Below are 19,320 nucleotides of genomic sequence, written 5' to 3' on the forward strand. Positions count from 1 at the left end.
ATTGAGAGAGACTGGATAAAGCAGTTCACAAGGAAATAATGGGACACCATATGTATGGCTCCCAAATATGTAACAGTCTTGATGCTTGGAAATATTCACATAGCTACTTTTATACCCCAAGCAGACTCCCAAAGAGTTCCTTGGGTAGATGGTAAAAATAGATAACTGGAAATTTACAATCTGAAGTTGTTGTTTTCATTTGCTCTTCAACCTGTGGAAGACTTATCTGACTGCCGCATTTTCCAGCATCAGATCTGAGCTCCAGGCTCCACCCCAACCCTAATGCCAGTTTCCCTCCTCCCCTCGGATCTCATTTGTCATGCCTTTAGCTAGCATCATGGTCCATTACTCCAGGCTTTTGGCGAGTGTTTTTCCGGTAATTTAATCCTAGCCTTTTGACTTTTCCTATCCTCTTTCCGCCCTTTCACCTTCCTCTACCTTTGCGCTCGGGCATCTGTTCTTAGCTTTCCAAAAAAAAAAAAAATTTATCCCGTTCCCTGTTTTCTCTCTCCCTCTACTTTAGGTGTGAGTGAGTGTTTCTGGGTCCTCTGCTTCTACCATGACTGAGACACCTAAGCCATAAGGTTTCCCCACTGATGGCCACACTCTGTGAGTAGTCAGTTTAGGGGTCCCGCACCTGGATTCCTCCTTTTCGATCTGAGTGGGATTCAACCCCTGCACGTCGATCGATAGGAGGAATAAGCTGATCCGTAAGGGCCTCCTTCCTCCTGGCCTCTGGCAGTCTACCTCCCACCAAGGGGGGACGGGGATGGGGAGAAGTGCAAACACCGAGACTGATGGGCCTGGGAACCAGTCCCCCAACCACTTTTCCTTAGCCTGAACCCCCCGCGAAATGTCACCCAGCTCAGGCTCCCTCTATTCCGTTCACCTTGCTTCTCCCCAGACCCAGAGGTTTCTCGGGGCCTTCCCCTGTGTCTGCTTCCCCCAACCGCCTGCCTAGGCCGGTGTCTGGCCTCCTGTGCAAGGTCCACCTGCAACCTTTCCGAAGCCGAAGTGGACAGGAAGATGTGGAGCTTTATCTGCACACAGATTCAGATGGGAGTCTTGCCTGCCCCTACTCCCTCTGGGGCTGGGGGCATGCAGTCTGCCTTTTTGCCGATCAATACTTCTGTGATCCAACCCCCGGTTTCGGATCCTTAGGTCTGAGGCCACTCAGCTTCAAGGGGTCGGCACCGATGGTACCTCGACGCTGACCATTGGCATAAGTGAGCCGGCTATGTCCAGCTCGGAGCTGTAGCCTCTGCATCAGATCTGAAGGAGTGGTGTCAGCTCAGATTTTGCTTGGAGCCTGGCCATCCACTCAAGAGTCTAGGTGCCTGGAGGTTCAGCTCCGGCTCCCCCGTTGACCTAGAGGATTATGGACTTGGTCGTTCTCCCAGCTGCAGGGGTTCGTTCTCCCTCTGCCTTCGACTTGGTGGTGAGGGTCCTCTCGGTTCCTTTGAGAACCCTGATGCTTTTGTCTGCCATCCTGTCTCCCTCTGTCTGGTCCAGATTCTGCCATCTCCGCCCCAGGGAATTCCCCCATTGGAACAGACTGAAGCTTTCAAGTCCTCCCTTGCGACCCCCCCCCCCCCGAGGAGGTTCCTCAAAAGCACGTTTAAAAGGAGACACTTGGACCCCTGCCAGAGTTTCTCATGGAGGACACAGACTTGGAGGGAAGGGGTGGGTTCCCCCCGGTCACCCCAGATGTCTCTTTTGGTGACATCATGGAGATCCTTCACCAGCATGGAGAGTGGTCTGACCCTGACTAGTTGGTGTTCCTGGAGGCATTTGGTGCCGGACCCCCTACATCCTGGGGGTGTCCTCCCGCAGATCCCTTGGTGGATCTCATTACATCTCAGGCATAGAATGCGATCTCCAAATGCCTTAAGATTCTCAGTGCCCCATCAGATAAACTGCACTGGTCAAAGGGATACCCTGTCGATGCCATGATGGCAGCAGCCACCAAGAAGGAGCTTGCGCAGGAGAACTCCACGGTCCATCTGCCGGACCAAGAGTCAAGGACCATGGACGTTTTTGGAAGCTGGTCTACTCTTCAGCAAAGTTCCCTGTATGTGTGCTAAACTACATGCCACACGTGATCAGGCTTCAGCACGACCTAGTTAAGGAGGTCGCCGAGTCTGCTCCAGGGTCCATGTCGGTGGAGGAGAAGGTTTTTTCCTCCCAGATGGCCACCCTTACTTCCATCTACAACACCTATGCGGCTCCTGTCTCTCACTACTGAGGGCACTGCTAAAGCAGCTAGAGCAAGCGTTGCCATCAGGTGTCATGCCTTGCTCTGACTTTGTGCCTTTTCGGAGCCCTTTTAAGCCATCTTTTACAAATGAGCCGTACGATCATTCCACACTCTGGAAATACTGTACCTGACACATTGGTCCAAAGCGAGGAGGATGGGAAGACTTTGCCATTGGAATTCCCTCCTCAATCCCTCAACGAACCTTAAAGTTCAGCTGGCAGCTATATCTAACTTCCATGTAGGAGATAATTCGGCTTCATAGGCTTTGTCTAAGCTTTGTAAAGCCTTTTTGAAAGGTACCTTTCTTAGGCCCCCCAATCAAGGACTTACTGCCACCTTGGGACCTTACATTGGTCCTACAAGCCTTAGGTTTCTTCCCACTTTCAACCCCCAGCTTCGGTGGATTTGCAGATGTTCGTGTTACCCTGCTGCAGTCATCACACTTGGGTTATCCTGTCGTCAGGCGGTCCCGCAGTCGGCCGGAATTCCAAAGTCTTGGTCCGGCGGTTGCTGTCACTTCTTCCCTAACGTCAGTGTGCCAGGGGTATATGTAATGCATCTGACGCATTTTCTTCAGTCTTTCTTGCCGCGCAGTGCCCGAAGCAGAAGCAGTTCACAAGTGTTCTGCCGACTCCTGAGATTTTCGAAGTCGAATTTCAGATCCGAAGTCTTCAATAAAGCTAAGTACCCCATTGGGGAAACTTTTCTTACCTCAGACAGATGTCAGAAAAAGATAACAATTGTATTTCTTGTGGGAAGCAAATACCTCGTAAGGATTTTCATTCTTACTGCATACCTTGCTTAGGCCCAGACCACGACGTCACTGGTTGTCGTTTTTGTGCTAGGTTTAATAAGCGTACTATAAAAAGATGCTTTGATTTTGCATGACACTACTTCGGTAGAAAATTTAACTACACAATGCCGTCGGAGCAACCGACTACCGGCGTGCACAAAAAACGCAAGGATAAGGACAGGCAGCCTAGACCCAAGCCAGACTCCGAGGCCTCGGCTGGACCGGTCTCCGGTTCACCGGTCTTCAGTGAGGCTCCGACGCAGCCCCTGACTACCGCAGATTTGGAACCAGAGACCGCTTTGGAGCCTTTGGCGGAGAGTGCTAGGCCGATGCAGCCATTTTGTTTAGCCCCTACCGACGACACTGCAGAAAGAGATGTCGGTGGTGCAGAAACACCTTTGGTTTCTGAAGGCGTCTTCAGACCGACGCTCACCATAAAAACGTATCCTAAGCTTAAGACTCCTATTAAACCTAAAAAGACTGCACTTCAGTTCAAGGCCCCATGCCTAAGAAACAGATGCTTAAAATAGCTGAAGATTTGATCTCTTTAATCAGGGGTTCCCAACCCCCACCCGACAAAAGGCCTAGACAAGAGGTAGATTATGCCTCCTCTGATCAAGTGTCTATTTCCTCAGGCTCCTCTGAGGATCAAGATTACTCCTTCTCCCCTTATGAAGATTCTGATGCTGAGGATTCTATTCCCTCAGCTTCTCCTCCTGAAGACTACTCCTTTGGGGAAACTTTACACACTGAGGGAACATTTTCACTGGGAAGGTCAGGACTACTCTGACTCAAAGAAAAGGCTCAGTTTCTTTTACTCCCCCAGCACAGACCACTTGCCATCCCCCCAGTTTTAGACATTGTGGATGATGTTTACTTAGAATCTAGTTTGAACCCAGATGCTCTGCCTCCTGCCCAGCCAAACCTGACAGATACTATAGAGTGCCTGATTCCCACAAATTCCTTTATAAAAGCCCTGCTGCTGATCCAGAGACTATCTCCCAGGGTCCCAAAGGGGCTAAGGCTTCTATGGCGAAAAATCCTGTACCCTCTGAAAGGGACTCCAGAGCACTAGACAGGTGGGGGAAAAAGGTTTACACCTCAGCCACTCTAGCTGTGAGAGCACTAAATTGCCAATTTCACATGCTAAAATATCAGCAATTTCAAATGTCTCGGTTAAAACAAAAAATGAGCACACTCCCTCAACAGTCTGAATTGAAAGAAATGCAGGATCTGTTGCATGCAACTGAACAGGTGGGCAAACATACTTTACAATGTGGGTTTGATTCTTTGGAGGCTTCCTGCAGAGCAGCTGTCACTGGGTCTTTTATATGTAGGCATGCTTGGTTAAAGGAACAAACACTGCCTGATCATGTTAAAGCAAAGCTTCTAGATGCTCCCTTACAGCAGGATGTTCTATTTGGAGTTAAAGCAGAAGAAGTCTTAAAGAAAATGGAGGATAAGGCAAGTGTCAAAGATTTTCTACAGGTACAGACCCTTCGCTTCAGCTGAAATTGGCCAACAAAAAATTGGTCCTTTCCAGCCACTGACAGACCACAGAGGGGTAAATACAGACGTCCAAGAGGCAGAGGACAACCACAAGCCCAATACAAACCTCGACAATGGGGCATTGCAACACAGAAGGGAGAAGACAGGTCCCAAACTACCAGAATGCAAACTCAATGACTTGCACCTCATCTGGCCAAGCAACACTCTCTTGGCAGCCCCCTTGGGAGGAAAACGCGCACTTTTTTCAGACAACTGGCACATTGTCACAAAGGACAGATGGGTCCTAGACATAATTTCACGAGGTTACAGATTCCATTTCCACACTTTGCCAATGAAAAGAGGAATGCCAAACCTGCCACAAAATCAGTGGGCAGAGGCACAAAAGCAAATTACAGCTCTCATGGACATGAGAGCCGTTCAACTGGTACCTACACGAGAGCAAGGCCAAGGATTTTACTCAAGACTCTTTCTAGTCCCCAGAAAGGACAGTGCCTGGAGACCAATTCTGGACCTTTCAATTCTAAACCCCTTCTTACAAGTACCCAAATTCAAGATGCTAACACTACAGCAGCTTCTTCCCATGTTGGGCAAGAAAGCATGGCTAGTAACGTTGGACCTCAAGGAGACATACCTGCATGTCCCTATCAGACAAAGTTGCAGAAGATGCCTCCGTTTCATTGTAGGTTCAACCCATTGCCAATTCTCTGCACTGCCCTTTGGCTTATCTGCTGCGCCCAGGGTCTTCACAAAATGCCTGGCACCAGTAATTGCATACTGCAGACAAAGAGGAATTCAAATATACCCATACCTGGGCGACTGCCTCATCCAAGCAGAAGGCAAGGACATTCTCTTACAACATCTGGCTTTTGTAAAACATCTTCTAAGTTGCCTGGGGTACACAGTAAACGAAAAGAAATCAAAACTAGTACCCTCACAAAAGATGACATTCCTGGGTGCCAGCTTGAATACAATGGCCCAGAAGGCTTATCTGACGCCAGACAAACTACAACTGACTCAATATTTCAAAATAATGGCAACAAAGACCCAACTACCTGCAAGAAAAATCCTGCAGGCCTTGGGCTTCATGGCATCTTGCATACTACTAATACCATTTGCAAAGCTGCATATGGGGAAATTACAGTGGTACCTAAAAAGCGTATGGTCTCAACACAGCCACTGCTTGGACACAATATCTCTCATTCCCTGCCTACAACAGGAGTTTCTATGGTGGTCACAGGCATGTCACCTCAACAAGGGTCAGCCTTTCACCTTGCCCCCAGCCAGGCAAACTGACAACAGATGCATCGGACTAAGCCTGGGGGGCACACATGGCAGGACAGTGCGTTCAAGGCATATGGACTGCAGATCAAAGGAATCTGCACATCAATCAAAAAGAGATGCTAGCTGTACAGAATGCTCTGACAGCCTTCAAGAACCTATTACATCCAGGACAACTTACAATAAGGATGGACAACACCACAGTAATGTGGTACATAAACAAACAAGGGGGTACACACTCCTACCCTCTATGCAGGCAAGCAATGACCTTGTGGAGCACAGCACTGGCTTACCAAGTTCAGTTACAAGCTCAATTCCTGCCAGGAAAAAACACATTGGCAGACTACCTCAGCAGAAACGTCATGGATCCCCACGAGTGGAAACTGGATCCACAGGTATTTGCAACGATAACTCAGAAATGGGGCCTTCCAGACATAGACCTGTTTGCCAGTCCCCAAAACTATCAGCTAACAAAATTTTGTACAAGGACACTTCACCATCAAGCTTGGAAAGTGGACGCACTCTCATTCAGTTGGAAAAACCTGACCGTATATGCCTTCCCTCCATTGCCTCTCCTCACAAAGGTGCTTCTGAAAGTCAGAAAGGAGAGACCACGACTGATACTCATAGCCCCAGACTGGCCACGCCAGCAATGGTACCCACTATTAAGGAATATGGCCCAGGGCCCACCTTGGAATTTTACCTCAAATTGCCCATTTGCTCACACAGCAAAACAATCAGATTCTACACAGCCAGCTCAAAACCTTAAATCTGGCTGCATGGCAAATCACCTAAGCATCCAGCCAGCTCCACTTTCCCAAGCAGTTATGGAAGGTAGGAGGCCCAGCACCAGGAAGGCCTACTCGGACAAATGGAAAAGGTTTTGTGCCTGGAACCAAGCTAAAGGCCAAAACACACTTCAGCCTCACATGCCTCAGATTCTACAGTATTTAACTGAGATGTTGCACAAAGGACTTTCTTTTTCTTTCATTAAAATCCATGCATCAGCTATTTCAGCCCACTACAACATGGATCCACCCTTATTTTCACATCCACTTCTAAGGCAGTTCCTCAGAGGGGCAAAAAACATTAGGCCTCCCAGAAGAGCACCTACACCAACACAGGACCTCAATTTTGTTCTGGAAAAACTTGCGCTACCTCCCTTTGAATCAGCTTTCTCTGCAGATCTACCATTTCTATCATGGAAGACTGCCCTGCTGCTAGCAATAACTTCAGCTAGAAGAGTCTCAGAGCTGCAGGCACTAATGGCAGTGGAACCTTTCCTCATTTTCCATGAAGACAGAGCTTCTCTGCGAACTAACCCTTCCTTCATGCCTAAGGTGGTTTCCAGTGTGGCTTTAAATCAAACCATCCACTTACCCACCTTCTTTCCAAATCCACAGAACAAAGGAGAAAGACTCCTGCATTCCTTGGACATTCACAGGCAACTTTGTTACTACTTGGATAAAACTAAGGTTTTCAGAAAATCTGACCAGCTCTTTGTATCCTATGCTACAGCTTCACAAGGGAAGGCTATATCAAAACAAACCATTTCCAAATGGATAGGACATTGCATTCGTTTTTGCTATACCCATCATGGAAAACCAGTTCCTGCTACCATTAGGCCCCACTCTACCAGGGCAACAGCTACATCTACAGCCTTCTTCAGGGGGGTTCCAACCAAGGAGATTTTGGAAGCTGCAACTTGGAGTTCAGTACACACCTTTACCAAACACTATCACTTACCACTTTACTCTAAGACTGGAGCTGGGTTCGCCACTGCAGTTCTGCAGGGCCTTCTAGCCTCCTCTAAGACTCCTCCACCCATCCTTAGCTTTGGGATTCTACCCAAGTGTGATGACTGCAGCAGGGTAACACGATGAACATAGTACAGTTTTGTACTTACCATAAATGTAGATGTTAGAGTGTACACCCTGCTGCAGTCCAGGTTACCCTCCATCCCCTCTGATCTAACTGGCTAAATCTCTACAATACCTTCCTGATGTATTTGCTTATAGCTGGAGGGATTTTGTGTTTGTGCTAAAATTACTTAAATTGGTACTAATTACTGGCCACCTTTTTGGGGGCACCTGACATCTGGGGCAAGAAAAACTGAAGAAAATGGCGTCTGATGCATTATATGTACCCCTGGCGCACTGACGTCAGGGAAGAAGCGACAGCAACCGACTCCGGACCAAGACTTTGGAATTCCGGCCGACTGCGGGACCGCCTGCCGACAGGATAACCCAAGTGTGATGACTGCAGCAGGGTGTACACTCGAACATCTACATTTATGGTAGGTACAAAATTGTACTTTTTTGTCTTGGAATACAGCCTTCCTGTTTGCCGTTACTTCAGCCAAGAGTGTCAGAGCTTTAAGCCTTATTGGTTAAGCTTCTTTATATGATCTTCCATAAAGACAGGGTGTCTACACATCTACACACTAATCCTTTCCTTCCAAAGGTGGCTTTGGAATCTTACATTAATCCGGTTATCAGTCTCCCTGTTATCTTTCTGGAGCTCAGATCCAATGCTGAAAAATGCAGCCTAGTCAGATCCATCTGGATCCGTGTCCCACAGGTTGAAGACAAATGAAAAGCAACAATTCAGATGGAATGTTATGGTGAGTGCATAACTTCTTTTTTAGAAGTGTAATGAGTTGGCAGACTTTAAAAAAATTCCCTACAGAGACATCTGTCAAATGTTTGGTGAGCAAATGGTGCAACTAGGGGAAATTATTTTTTGAGCTGGATACAGGGTCTGAATTGCTTGGACACAAAGTCTTAAGTTTAATTCTGGTGGCTGCTAAAACATCAATTACCAGCAAATAGAAGTCAGTCTAAGCCAACTGTATGTGAAGTAGTGAATATTGTAACAGTGGTAAAAGAACTGTAGTGGGATCTTTAGAGAAGGGTAGGAGTAAACTACATAGAAAAAAATGGAAATTGTGGAACAATACATGCGGAATATTTTGAGGAGGAGTGAGGTTTAAAGGAAGTCAGAAATTGAGCAATTAATGTAATGTTCGATTGATTCTGTAAAAGCATTGTGATGTATAATGTTCGTAACTTTGAACTTTATTCTTCTATATATAAAATACATGTTTGCCTATGTTAGTTTAGTAAAGGTGTTTAAAAATAGGTTGAAATTCTGGTCCATGCTTGGATTTAACCTCAGTGGCCACAGAATCTAATAATTCCTTCAGATAACTGCTTTCCAGAAGAAAAAAAATCCACTATCATTGGAAACCAATCTTGACAGACCATTTCATACTTGGCCAGATTTTTCTTCTGCTTTTCTGGGTGGCAGCAGTGCCTTCTGTTGAAGGTTGGGCGCCAGGTTGGCAGCTCGACACTGTAAAACTCCACTGCCAATTGTGAGCAGACAGATGATCCGCTGTGGCGACCCCTAACTGGTAAAAGCCAAAAGAAGATGATTCTGGGTGGCAGCTGATCTAGTGTAAATACTCATTTATTGTATTCAAATTGATGTATGTTGATATTTTCTGTGACACACATGCCTAAAAATGTAATGGTCATAAAAATCATAGTGATAGGTAAATTTAAAAAAATCAACAGTATTATTCAGGTAAGTGTAAAATTCATCAAATTCCTCTTCCTTTTCCAGGTAATAAGCAATTCATTTTGCACCAAAAAGGATTCTTAAACACAATTCAGCTCCTAATGCCACATATCATCAAAACTATATGTCTTTGCCAGTATTATTGTTTGATCTCCTGGCAATTCCTTTTACAACTGATCATGGGATTCTTCTTGACCATTTGCTGTACTTAACTGCAGTGCCTTGGCCTCTGTATTTGAGTGGTTTACATCTTATTTCTCAAGTCTCTCCCTGATGGTTGTGCCTGGAGTTGATTCTCCATTTCACTTCCTTTGGAGTTTAGGGTGCCCCAGGTTCCTATTGTAATTGCTAGCTTAGTCATGCTGAGATTACTGTAATGACTTCTACACCTCAAGCTTACAGATCTGACTAAACTGGAGTGGGTCAAAAATAGCCAGTTCATTGACTAATGCTTCTCAAACTAAACATTCACCTCCATTTCTGAGGATTTGCATCGGTTTTCAGTTGCTGCCAAATGTTTCTGTAAATGTTTTTTTTAATACTTGTGACTTGCTATTTATACAATTTCAGTGCAACTGTGTAACAAGTGGAACATCTATCCTAACCTTAACATTTCATGAGCCTTTCAGTTGGATATGCTACCTTCCATCCATTCCCCTTTGAGGTAGCAGCAGTTTTTGAGTTAGGGTTGTCATAGACCTCTTGGTGCTGTTTTGATGCAAGTTAATACTAGCATATTCTTTTAGTTTTGCTGATCATCCTACAAGCTGGCACCTCAGTTTTGCATCAGCAGACCGACTTAATTTCACTGTCGCCTTGAGTTGTATATTCTTTTTTAGATGCTGTGGAGCAGCATCAGCCATCATAGTGCAAGATGCTACATAGTTCGTAAGAGAGGCTGTTAAAGCTGCCTATCCTGCTTATATAATAAAACTGTTGTAATGAGTACTGCAGAGAGTTGGCTTTGTGCTCATACCACAAGCTATTTGAGTTGGAAGTATTTCAGCAATGTACTTTTCATGCCTATGCGTTTGTTAGGTCAGAGATCAAAGGTGAAAACATGCAGTATATATAAATTCACAGATGCCATGTTGCTGTGTCCCAAGCTAAGGTGCATGGGAGTAGGTTGCTCTAGATCATCTTGAACATTGTTGTTTCAGTGGAAAATTACTGCAATTAAGAAAATAAAAGGAAAGTATGCATTTGAAAATATTCATTTAGGTAGTTTGTGATAGTTTTACTTGATTCAATAATGATGCTACTGACTCTTGTCAGTTTTCTGTGTAGCATTTAATATTGTAAAGGTACAGATAATTGAGAAAGTAATGAAAACATTGATGTGTATGGTAGTGGTTCCTGTTTTAGTAACTTTTTTATTTGTTTTTCCACAGAGGAATATGTGACTTGTCATACTTGTCGGTCTCCAGAAACTATTCTACAGAAGGACACTCGTCTGTATTTCTTGCAGTGCGAGACTTGTCACTCTCGCTGCTCTGTGGCCAGCATCAAAACAGGTTTCCAGGCTGTTACAGGCAAGAGAGCACAACTTCGAGCCAAAGCCAATTGAATTGTGATGGAGTCCATGGAGAGGGTTGGGAAGGGTTACGTCAGGACAGTTTTTTACATTTGGTTTTGAAGCGATGTGCATATGGAAACCAGAGAAGAATTTCAAAATTTAAAAACAGCCTGGTTAACAGATGGATTTTTGATTGTTCGAGATTCTCCCTAAAGAATTAAATCTTGAACTGTCCACTTCGTTGTGGTCCTTGGCTGATCTTTTGTCAGATTCAGAGCTGCTTACAGGAAAGTTTTTTTTTTTTTTTTTTTTTTTTTTAAATTTAAGACACAGAACATTGTTAAACAATTACATTACACTGGGTATCCCTTTTTAATGACAGATGTGGAAAGCATAATTGATGAACAGCATTTTCTTAACTTGGTTTATTAGCAGCTTTGAGGTGATTGCAGTAGCCTTATCAGTGTGTGGGTGAAACTAGGTGACTTGGCTTCTGCATACATGCTGTCCACTACTTTAATTGCAGTTGTATGGCTTGGAATTAAATGTCTGTACCATCAGCGGAGGAGTTTTAGGACTGCAGATAAGAAGTGCACTTTCCCAAAATAATCCATATCAAGCCACAGGAAACGTGCTGTAAAATATGTACACATGAACATCTGCTCCTAAAGATGCAAGACCAAGTTTTCTTTGCCTTAAAAAGAACTGTTAGTTTTTAAATATTTATTATATGTACGTCAGCTTATAGCTGTGTTACCTTCTTTGCATTGTGTGCTGTTGATCTGCCTTGAGTACAGACCCTACTGTGATTGCAGCATAACCTGTAAGGGGAATATGAATGTTTTCATGGCTATAATAGTACACTGAAAATAATGGTGTGAAAACTACATACTTTTTTTTTTTGTTTGTGTAGTTCAGGTGTCCATATAAGATGTCATTTGCAAAACAGACTGCATGTTTTGCTTCAAATAGGGGAAGTCTGGCATCCAAAATGTGTTGGCTTGTGTCCTCCTTCGGAAGGAGTCTATTTTGGGAAAGTGGTAAGAAACAAGTGTTTCTCTGAATTGGATTATCAAGTTCAAAACCAGCCGACCAGTAAAGTTTTTAAGATCTGAAGTTTGGATGGTTTCATGAATGCATATTTGTGAACTTAGTCAAGAAAATTGTTGTCTTATTTTGCTTTTCATATAGATATATTTTACTTCATAGGCTTCCTTCAGGAAGCTGGAATGTAGTGCATTGAAAAAATGGGGAAAATTTGCAGTGTTTTTGTCTGCATCTTTTAGCTTGTTTGCACTTTCAGGCTTCATGTTGAACCTGATGTGCAAGAGTGGTATAGAGCCTAGTTTGAAACTGTTTTTGATGTGTCAAAAACTTGCCTTGTCCTTTATGCCAGAATTGTAAAATATGAACACTGCCCAGCATTGTTTACATGCACATACATTTTGTTGCCCAGTCAAGAGTTATTTTTTCTATATTTCAGTTCTATACAGTTAAGATAATAAAGTACAGTGAAGATTATAAATATAAATGCATACATAACATTTCTTTTGTTTATTGCCATTTGTATGTTACTTGGCATCTTTGTAGTAACATTCCTGTTTTTAGAAGTTTAAAATTGATTGGGAGGATTTTGGTGATTGGAATCGGTGGATAAATATTGCAGTATTCCTTCAGAAAGGAGTCTTGCATTAATTTCGGCATTTGAGCGTTACACTTGCTTTTGAGTTGGCCATTGTTTTCCAGCAGTACATGTATTTCCATGGGGCAGGAGTTAAGTGTTTAACTTTGAGGATACATAGAAGTCTTTGAAGCAGCCATTGGGTAGTAAGCAGCCATTGGGTAGTAATGTGGCATGTTCCTGAGTTTTCGTTCCTGATGTTGATACAGAATTGTCCATTTCAGACGATGCTGCACCGTCCATCTCATTTTTTTTTGTACCACTGGGGGCTCATTTTAACAACTAGAACAATGTTCGTGAATCTTTTGGATGTCTTTTTCTTCATTTTACAAAGTTCATTCCTGGAATTTTTCAGGAACCTTTGTTTACTTCTGAATGATATTTAATCTGTTTCACAGCAGAACTACTGCAGTCAACCATTTAATTGATTGTGGTTAGCTACTACCAAATGCCCATACTTAACATATTTTGACGATAAACACACTTTCAAAAGTTATGAACTTTGTAAACAGTTTAAGGTTGCTGATACAAGAGGGCGATTGGAAGCCCTGGAGACCTGTCTCTTAAGGGAGAAAATAAGTTATAGCAGAGCCTCTGGTCAAACAAGGTATAGTAGTTAACTTAGTGGCTGCTTTACGATCGTGTTCACCCAGGATTCTGAGTGAAGACCATTTAGTGCCATTTTTTTGAAGAGTATTTTAGTAGTCAAACTCCACCTACCACCCCTGTTTAACTGTGGTTATAAAATTTATTATATGTAATTTATAAGATGTGTAGTTACTGTTTGTGTTAAATTTACACAGTTCACGGTACTTCGGACTTGAAATTAGTCTGTGTTGCTCACCTCCAAAGATTAAGGCCTTGCTATAAAAACCTAAATAGTTTTGAGCCTTCAAAATAGAGGTGCGAGACCTTGTGTACATTGTCTATCGGTGACAACTGGCACTACTGGGAGACATCAGACTCTTGTATGAAAAGGTGCGATGTACCAATTTGATCTTGCATGAAGTGCCCTTCATATTGGGTTAGTCCTTCTCCCTGCCACTGTTCATTTTTTCTTAACACATTCAGGGATATTAACATGCCTCTACTGATGTAACGCACCATCTACCGAGTGCACCAGTTTTTTGGCAGTTTAGTTTGTATCTTGATTTTGTTTGTCATCAGTGAAGTCCTATTTTTTGTGTATAACACCAGCAGGCAATGTCATTTAGATTTCTAGCAAAGACTAGCATTGACATGATCTTTACTGCCTTGTGGGAGAGTTCTGTGTTTGCGTAGACTGAAGTGAGAGAGCTAATCTACCACTGGAAGGTGATGCAGATAGAACCATTTGGCATGCTTTGCATCCAGAAATATAAAGGCCATTGAGTGCTGTTTATGCATGGACTGGTTTGGAAGTTTCTCCCCATAGCCTCAGGCTTAAGTTGAAGCATTGCCACAAGGACAAAACACTTCAGGAGCAAATTAAGGCTTAACGGTGTGACAAGTTTTGTGTTTAGCTGCCCCAATTCATGCAGATGCTGAATTTGCCCTGCTTTAATAAGGACTTTCTCATGTCCATTCTCCATTATAGATGGAAAATGAAAGAACAAGAGGAGTGTCCTTGGCTGCATCTTTTTCTGATACCTCCTAGGGATTTTGAGCCTTCCAGATCCAGATTGGTAGGCCAGTACCAGAGGTCGACAAACTTGATCCTAATATAATGGTCCCTTAAGTCACTTTGTCACTATTTGACAGTATTGGAGCCAATAATTCTCTTCCTGAGGCTGTCCCAGGTCAAGTTGGGCTAGTAGGTCTTGTTTGACAAAAGTCTGTTGTGCCATCCAGTCCCAGAACTCATCTTAAGAACTGGACTTCAAATGCTTTGTCGGGAGTTAGCTGGAATCAAATATGTGAAGTTCACCCCCATAAAATCAGAGTTCTCGATTGCTTCAAAATATTTTATTGTAGTGAGTAATGCACAATAATAGCAAGTATAAATGTCATAGCAGCATATTCAAATCAGCATAACAGGAAATATGAATATATTCAGTTCAGCATGACTAAAAGCACGATTATAATAACTTCATCTGAACAAGTCTTGCATCAGACTTGACTGACCTGCCATCCTGAACACCACATATTCTATCATTTCAGCGCTGTGATTTTCCTCTCTAGACATCCACTCCCCCAACCTTGGTTCTCAGGCCTTGTCTTGTTTTTCAGTCTTGCAGGTGCCTGGCTGTTTCGTTGTCTAACATTTTCTTGATTCTTCCCTTGAGAAAGAGAACAGAAAACAGTCTGTAGCCTTCCCTTGGGAACTGTTATCTCATGCGTTGCCAGCAGGGTGGTTCTTTCTGCTTTTCTAAAATGCATGCATAAACGAAACACAATTTCTAGGCCTATTTTACCCTTTAGCCTGTCTAATAACTACTTTAAAATAGAAGTCTGTAATCTAACAGGGCACTTTGGTTTTGAAGCCAGTGCCAGACCAGTGGAACCATCTCAACTCATGCTCATGCATATTGGTGTTAGTAGAGTACCACATCCTGGTGGACACTGGATAGCAGTCAAGTTAAGTGCTTAGTAGAACTTGATCCTGACAGATATGGTAATGGGGTCGTGATGAACAATCACTTTCTCTGCTTTGAGCCTCTGGATCAAGGAAACATTGTTTTGAGATGATTAAGATAGTTACACCACCACTCCCTTCATCTGTTGGTTATCACTTTATTCAGTGAGACCCTTAGGCTTAAAAGCTTAGACTGTTCTCAAGCCCATATTCTGTCTCCTTGGGAGTGTCTTGAGCTTGAGAAAATGCATGAGGAGCCATGGGGTGCCCTGCTCATATAGTTAGTGTAGCTTGGAGGCACTTTATGCCCCTTTAGGTATTTTAGTACCTGAAAAGAAAGCCAAAGTTTTGGGCAGGGTGTGAGTTTACTACTTTGAGAGATGAGCCCTTTGTTTATTTCATCTATTCCAGTTCACATGTGGCTGCAAAGGTGTTCTTCCTCCAGGTTATAATATACTATACCAAGATCACTTAAAGAAAAAAAGGTGGAGGTGTTGCTTTAGTTTGCACAGCTACCTCACTCTCTCCCTTCCTAAAGAACCAATGCCCTCCTTTACACCTGCTGAAATACTAATAGCAAACCTCAAACCCAATGACTTTACTACCATCACAGTAATAGCCATATGCATTCCACCAGGGGACGACATCCTCTTAATGGAGAGTATACCATCATATCTCTCCCTAAATTTCCCTAATGAAACTATCCTTCTTGGGGGCGTAAACATTAATTGGCTTAACCTTAATAATCCAAACCCTCCACAACACACAAACCTCCATGGATTTATACAACTAATCTCCAAACCTACCTATACTAATAACTATAATTCTTCAATCTCCTTGATAGATTGGATACTTGTTTCTAACTCCAGCAAATAGCATAACCCTGAAACTCTACCTGATGCCCTGAGCGACCACTCGCCTATAAAGTGCTACGATACATCACACACCTCCCCAACCAACATTGGCTTATCACCTGCCACAAACTTTCAACCTTTAGTCCAAATACTTTTAAAAACCTCCTCTCTAGAATTGACTGGAATTCCCTTACTCCGCAACCACTCAACGAAGCAGTAAATGCCTTCAACTCAACTTTCCTAAATATTTTAAATTCTCTAGCCCCACTGAGAAAAGTTCGATTAAAGGCAAATATTTCACCCTAGCTATCTAAAACCACCTGTACCCTTATGAAATTCAGAGATAGGGCATGGAAAACATGGCTACAAACTAAACTTCCAGCTGACCTCCTAAAGTATAAAGAACTTAGAAATCAGACAAAAAAAAACTTCAGAGACAAAAAAGACATTATAATCCCCCCAAAACATTAAAATCTGATCCAAAAAAATTCTGTAATGCTATAAACCAAATACTACAGCCAGGTAGTCCAGCTTCACCAAACCCATGTCCTGACATGTCACTTGAAGAAACTGCCAATACCATAACACCTACTTTATCGAATCCATTTCCAAACCATTTAACCCCAACCTCTCAAACATTTCTTCAGACCTCCCTATACACCTCTCAACAACTATCTCAGTAAACTCCTCTCTCAAACCTGTCTCCACTGACTATATCAGAACACTACTCTCAAAGCTCAAACCATGCTCTGTATCAGCAGACAATATTCCTTCTTGGATTGCTGCGCACTCCCTTGCTATGCCTGTAATCTATACTAATCAATTGCTCCATCTCAGAGTCTAAAGATGTTGGTGTTTCACTGTTGCAGTCATTACATTTGGGTTATCTGCTTGCAGGTAGCCCTCAGTCGGCCTGATTAACATAGTCTTGGGTCCTGCGTCGGTTGCTGTCTCTTCCGTGACGGCAGGTCGTCATGGGTATAAAACATGCAGCCGACATCATTACATCAGTCTTTCTTGCCGTGCCCGAAGCAGAAGCAGTTCGCAAGTGCCGGTCGGCCGACTCCTGAAATTTTCATTTTCGAGTTTCAGAACTGAAGTCTTCAACTAAAAGCTAAGTACCCTGTTGGGGAAACTTTTTCTTGCTCTAAACCGATGTCAGTAAAAGTAAATAATTGCATTTCTTGTGGAAAGCAAATACCTCATAAATATTTTCATTCGTACTGTATTCCTTGCCTAGGCCTTGACCACCATGATGTACCTCGCTGTCGGTTTTGTGCCTTATTTAAACCATGAACTATCCGTCGTCTGTATATTTGCGCTTCTAAATTATCCAGATATGTCTTCTGTAAGTCATCTGACTACAGACATTCTGAAAAAACGCAAAGATAGAGACAGGCCGCCCAGTTCGCCGATACTCAGTGAAGCGCATTCACAGCCCCTGATACCTGCTACTTCAGATTTGCAGGCCTCTACTGAGACCCAGTCCAGTATGCCCCGAGATGCTTCAACTGTGGAACCTGCGGATGCCTCTACCTTGGATGGGTAATGAGCCGCTGTGCAGCACCGGCTTCTGAGGGTGTATTCAGGCCTACTGACTTGCATATTAAACCGGTGCCATCTTCTTCTTCAAGGCCTAAAACTCGGACCATGCCTAGAAAACTGACACCAAGACCCGCATGGTCAGGCCTCTGTGCTTAAAGAACAAGTGATGAGAATGACTGAAGACCTTTTACTTTAATCAGGGGAAGCCAACCTTCCCCCTCTAAGAGGCCTAGGATTGGGTTTGCTTATGATACTTCTGACCAGGATTCTGAAATTTGTTTCCTCTGATGACCAGGATTTACCCTTATCTACCTATGAGGATTCTGATGCTGAGGACTCTATTCCCTCTACATCCCCCCCCCCCCCCCCCAGAGGATTTCTCTTTTGGTGAAACCTTGCATACTCTCAGGGAGCTTTTTCGTTGGGAAATTCAGGATTTTTCTGATTCTAAAAAGAGGCTTAGGGATTTCTTATTCCTGCCCCAGCACAGGCCTTTAGCTATACCTCCTGTACTGGACGTTGTTGATGATGCCTTTTCGGAATCTAACATGGCCCCGGACTCTCCTGCTTCCAGAAAACCTGATGGATATTACAGGGTTCCTGACTTTCAAGTTCCTTTTCAAAAATCCTACTGCGGATCCTGAAACCATTTCACAGGGACTCAAGGGCATTAAAGCTACTACTGCCAAAAATCCTACCCCCTCTGGCGCTGGATAGATGGGATAAGAAGGTATAAACTTCTGCAACTTTGGCCATTAGGGCCTTGAATTGCCAGTGTCATATGTTAAAGTATCAGCTGCATATTATTGGATTGCTTAAACAGAAAATGATGACTCCTGATTGTGCTGAAAATGATTTATAGGATTTTATGCATTCTGCTGAACATGTTGGTAAACAGACATTGTAATGTGGTTTTGATTCACTAGAGACTTCTTGCAGGGCTGCAGTAACTGGGTCTGTACTTAGAAGGCATGCTTGCCTTAAGGAGCAATCCTTGCCAGATCATGTTAAAGTGAAATTACTGGATGCTCCCTTAAATCAGGGCCACCTGTTTGACAACAAGGCAGAAGTTCTTAAAAAGATGGAGGAAAAAGCTAAATCTATGCAAACTGTTAGACTTTTTACAAGTACAACCTCCAAGATTGAGTAGGCATTGGCCTTCTAAGAATTGGTCCTTTCCTGCCTCTTCCAGACCTTCAGTCCAAACCCAGATCCAGCAGAGCACCCAGGCTTCAGTCCCAGGGGACGCACTGGACTAAGCAGTGGGGGGCCTCCACTTCCAAATTTGGGAGTAATAAAACTCCCCCCTATGGTAAACTGTCTCAGTGACTTCTTTTTAAAACTTCCAAGCACTTCTCAACTGACTGCCCCTTTGGAGGAAAGATTGCACTTCATGCAACGAACTTGGGACTCATTACCCAGGACAAATGGGTTTTTAATATAGTGTCCCAAGGATACAGATTTCACTTCCACACGTCACCAACTCCAAGCGGTTGGCCAGATCTACCTCCAAGGCAGTGGGAAGAGACCCAAAAGCAAGTACTCTCTCTCTCTTAAGCATAGGGGCTATTCAGTTGGTACCAGAAGAGAAAAAGGGGCAAGGTTTCTACTAGAGATTTTTCCTGGTACCCAGAAAAGACAATTCATGGCATCCTATCCTGGACCTGCCTGCTTTAAACACCGTTTTGGTGATTCCAAAATTCAAGATGCTGACTCTTCAGTTGCTTCCTATGCTAAGCAAAGATGCCTGG

The 19,320-nt window shown here is 43.5% G+C and overlaps 1 protein-coding gene across 1 annotated transcript in view; it reads left to right on the forward strand.

Annotated features, from left to right (window-relative positions):
- Positions 1 to 11,265, forward strand: part of EIF2S2 (eukaryotic translation initiation factor 2 subunit beta) — a gene marked incomplete in the record, with an annotated part of 541,218 nt that extends 529,953 nt beyond the window's left edge. The window contains 1 exon segment of the mRNA XM_044090251.1: positions 10,811 to 11,265. Coding sequence (XP_043946186.1) covers positions 10,811 to 10,986 — 176 coding nt within the window.
- Between the last annotated feature and the right edge of the window lie 8,055 nt (positions 11,266 to 19,320).

Source organism: Protopterus annectens, chromosome 12.part0 (genome assembly GCF_019279795.1).
Source record: "Protopterus annectens isolate FY-2018-M chromosome 12.part0, PAN1.0, whole genome shotgun sequence".
NCBI lineage: Eukaryota > Metazoa > Chordata > Ceratodontiformes > Protopteridae > Protopterus > Protopterus annectens.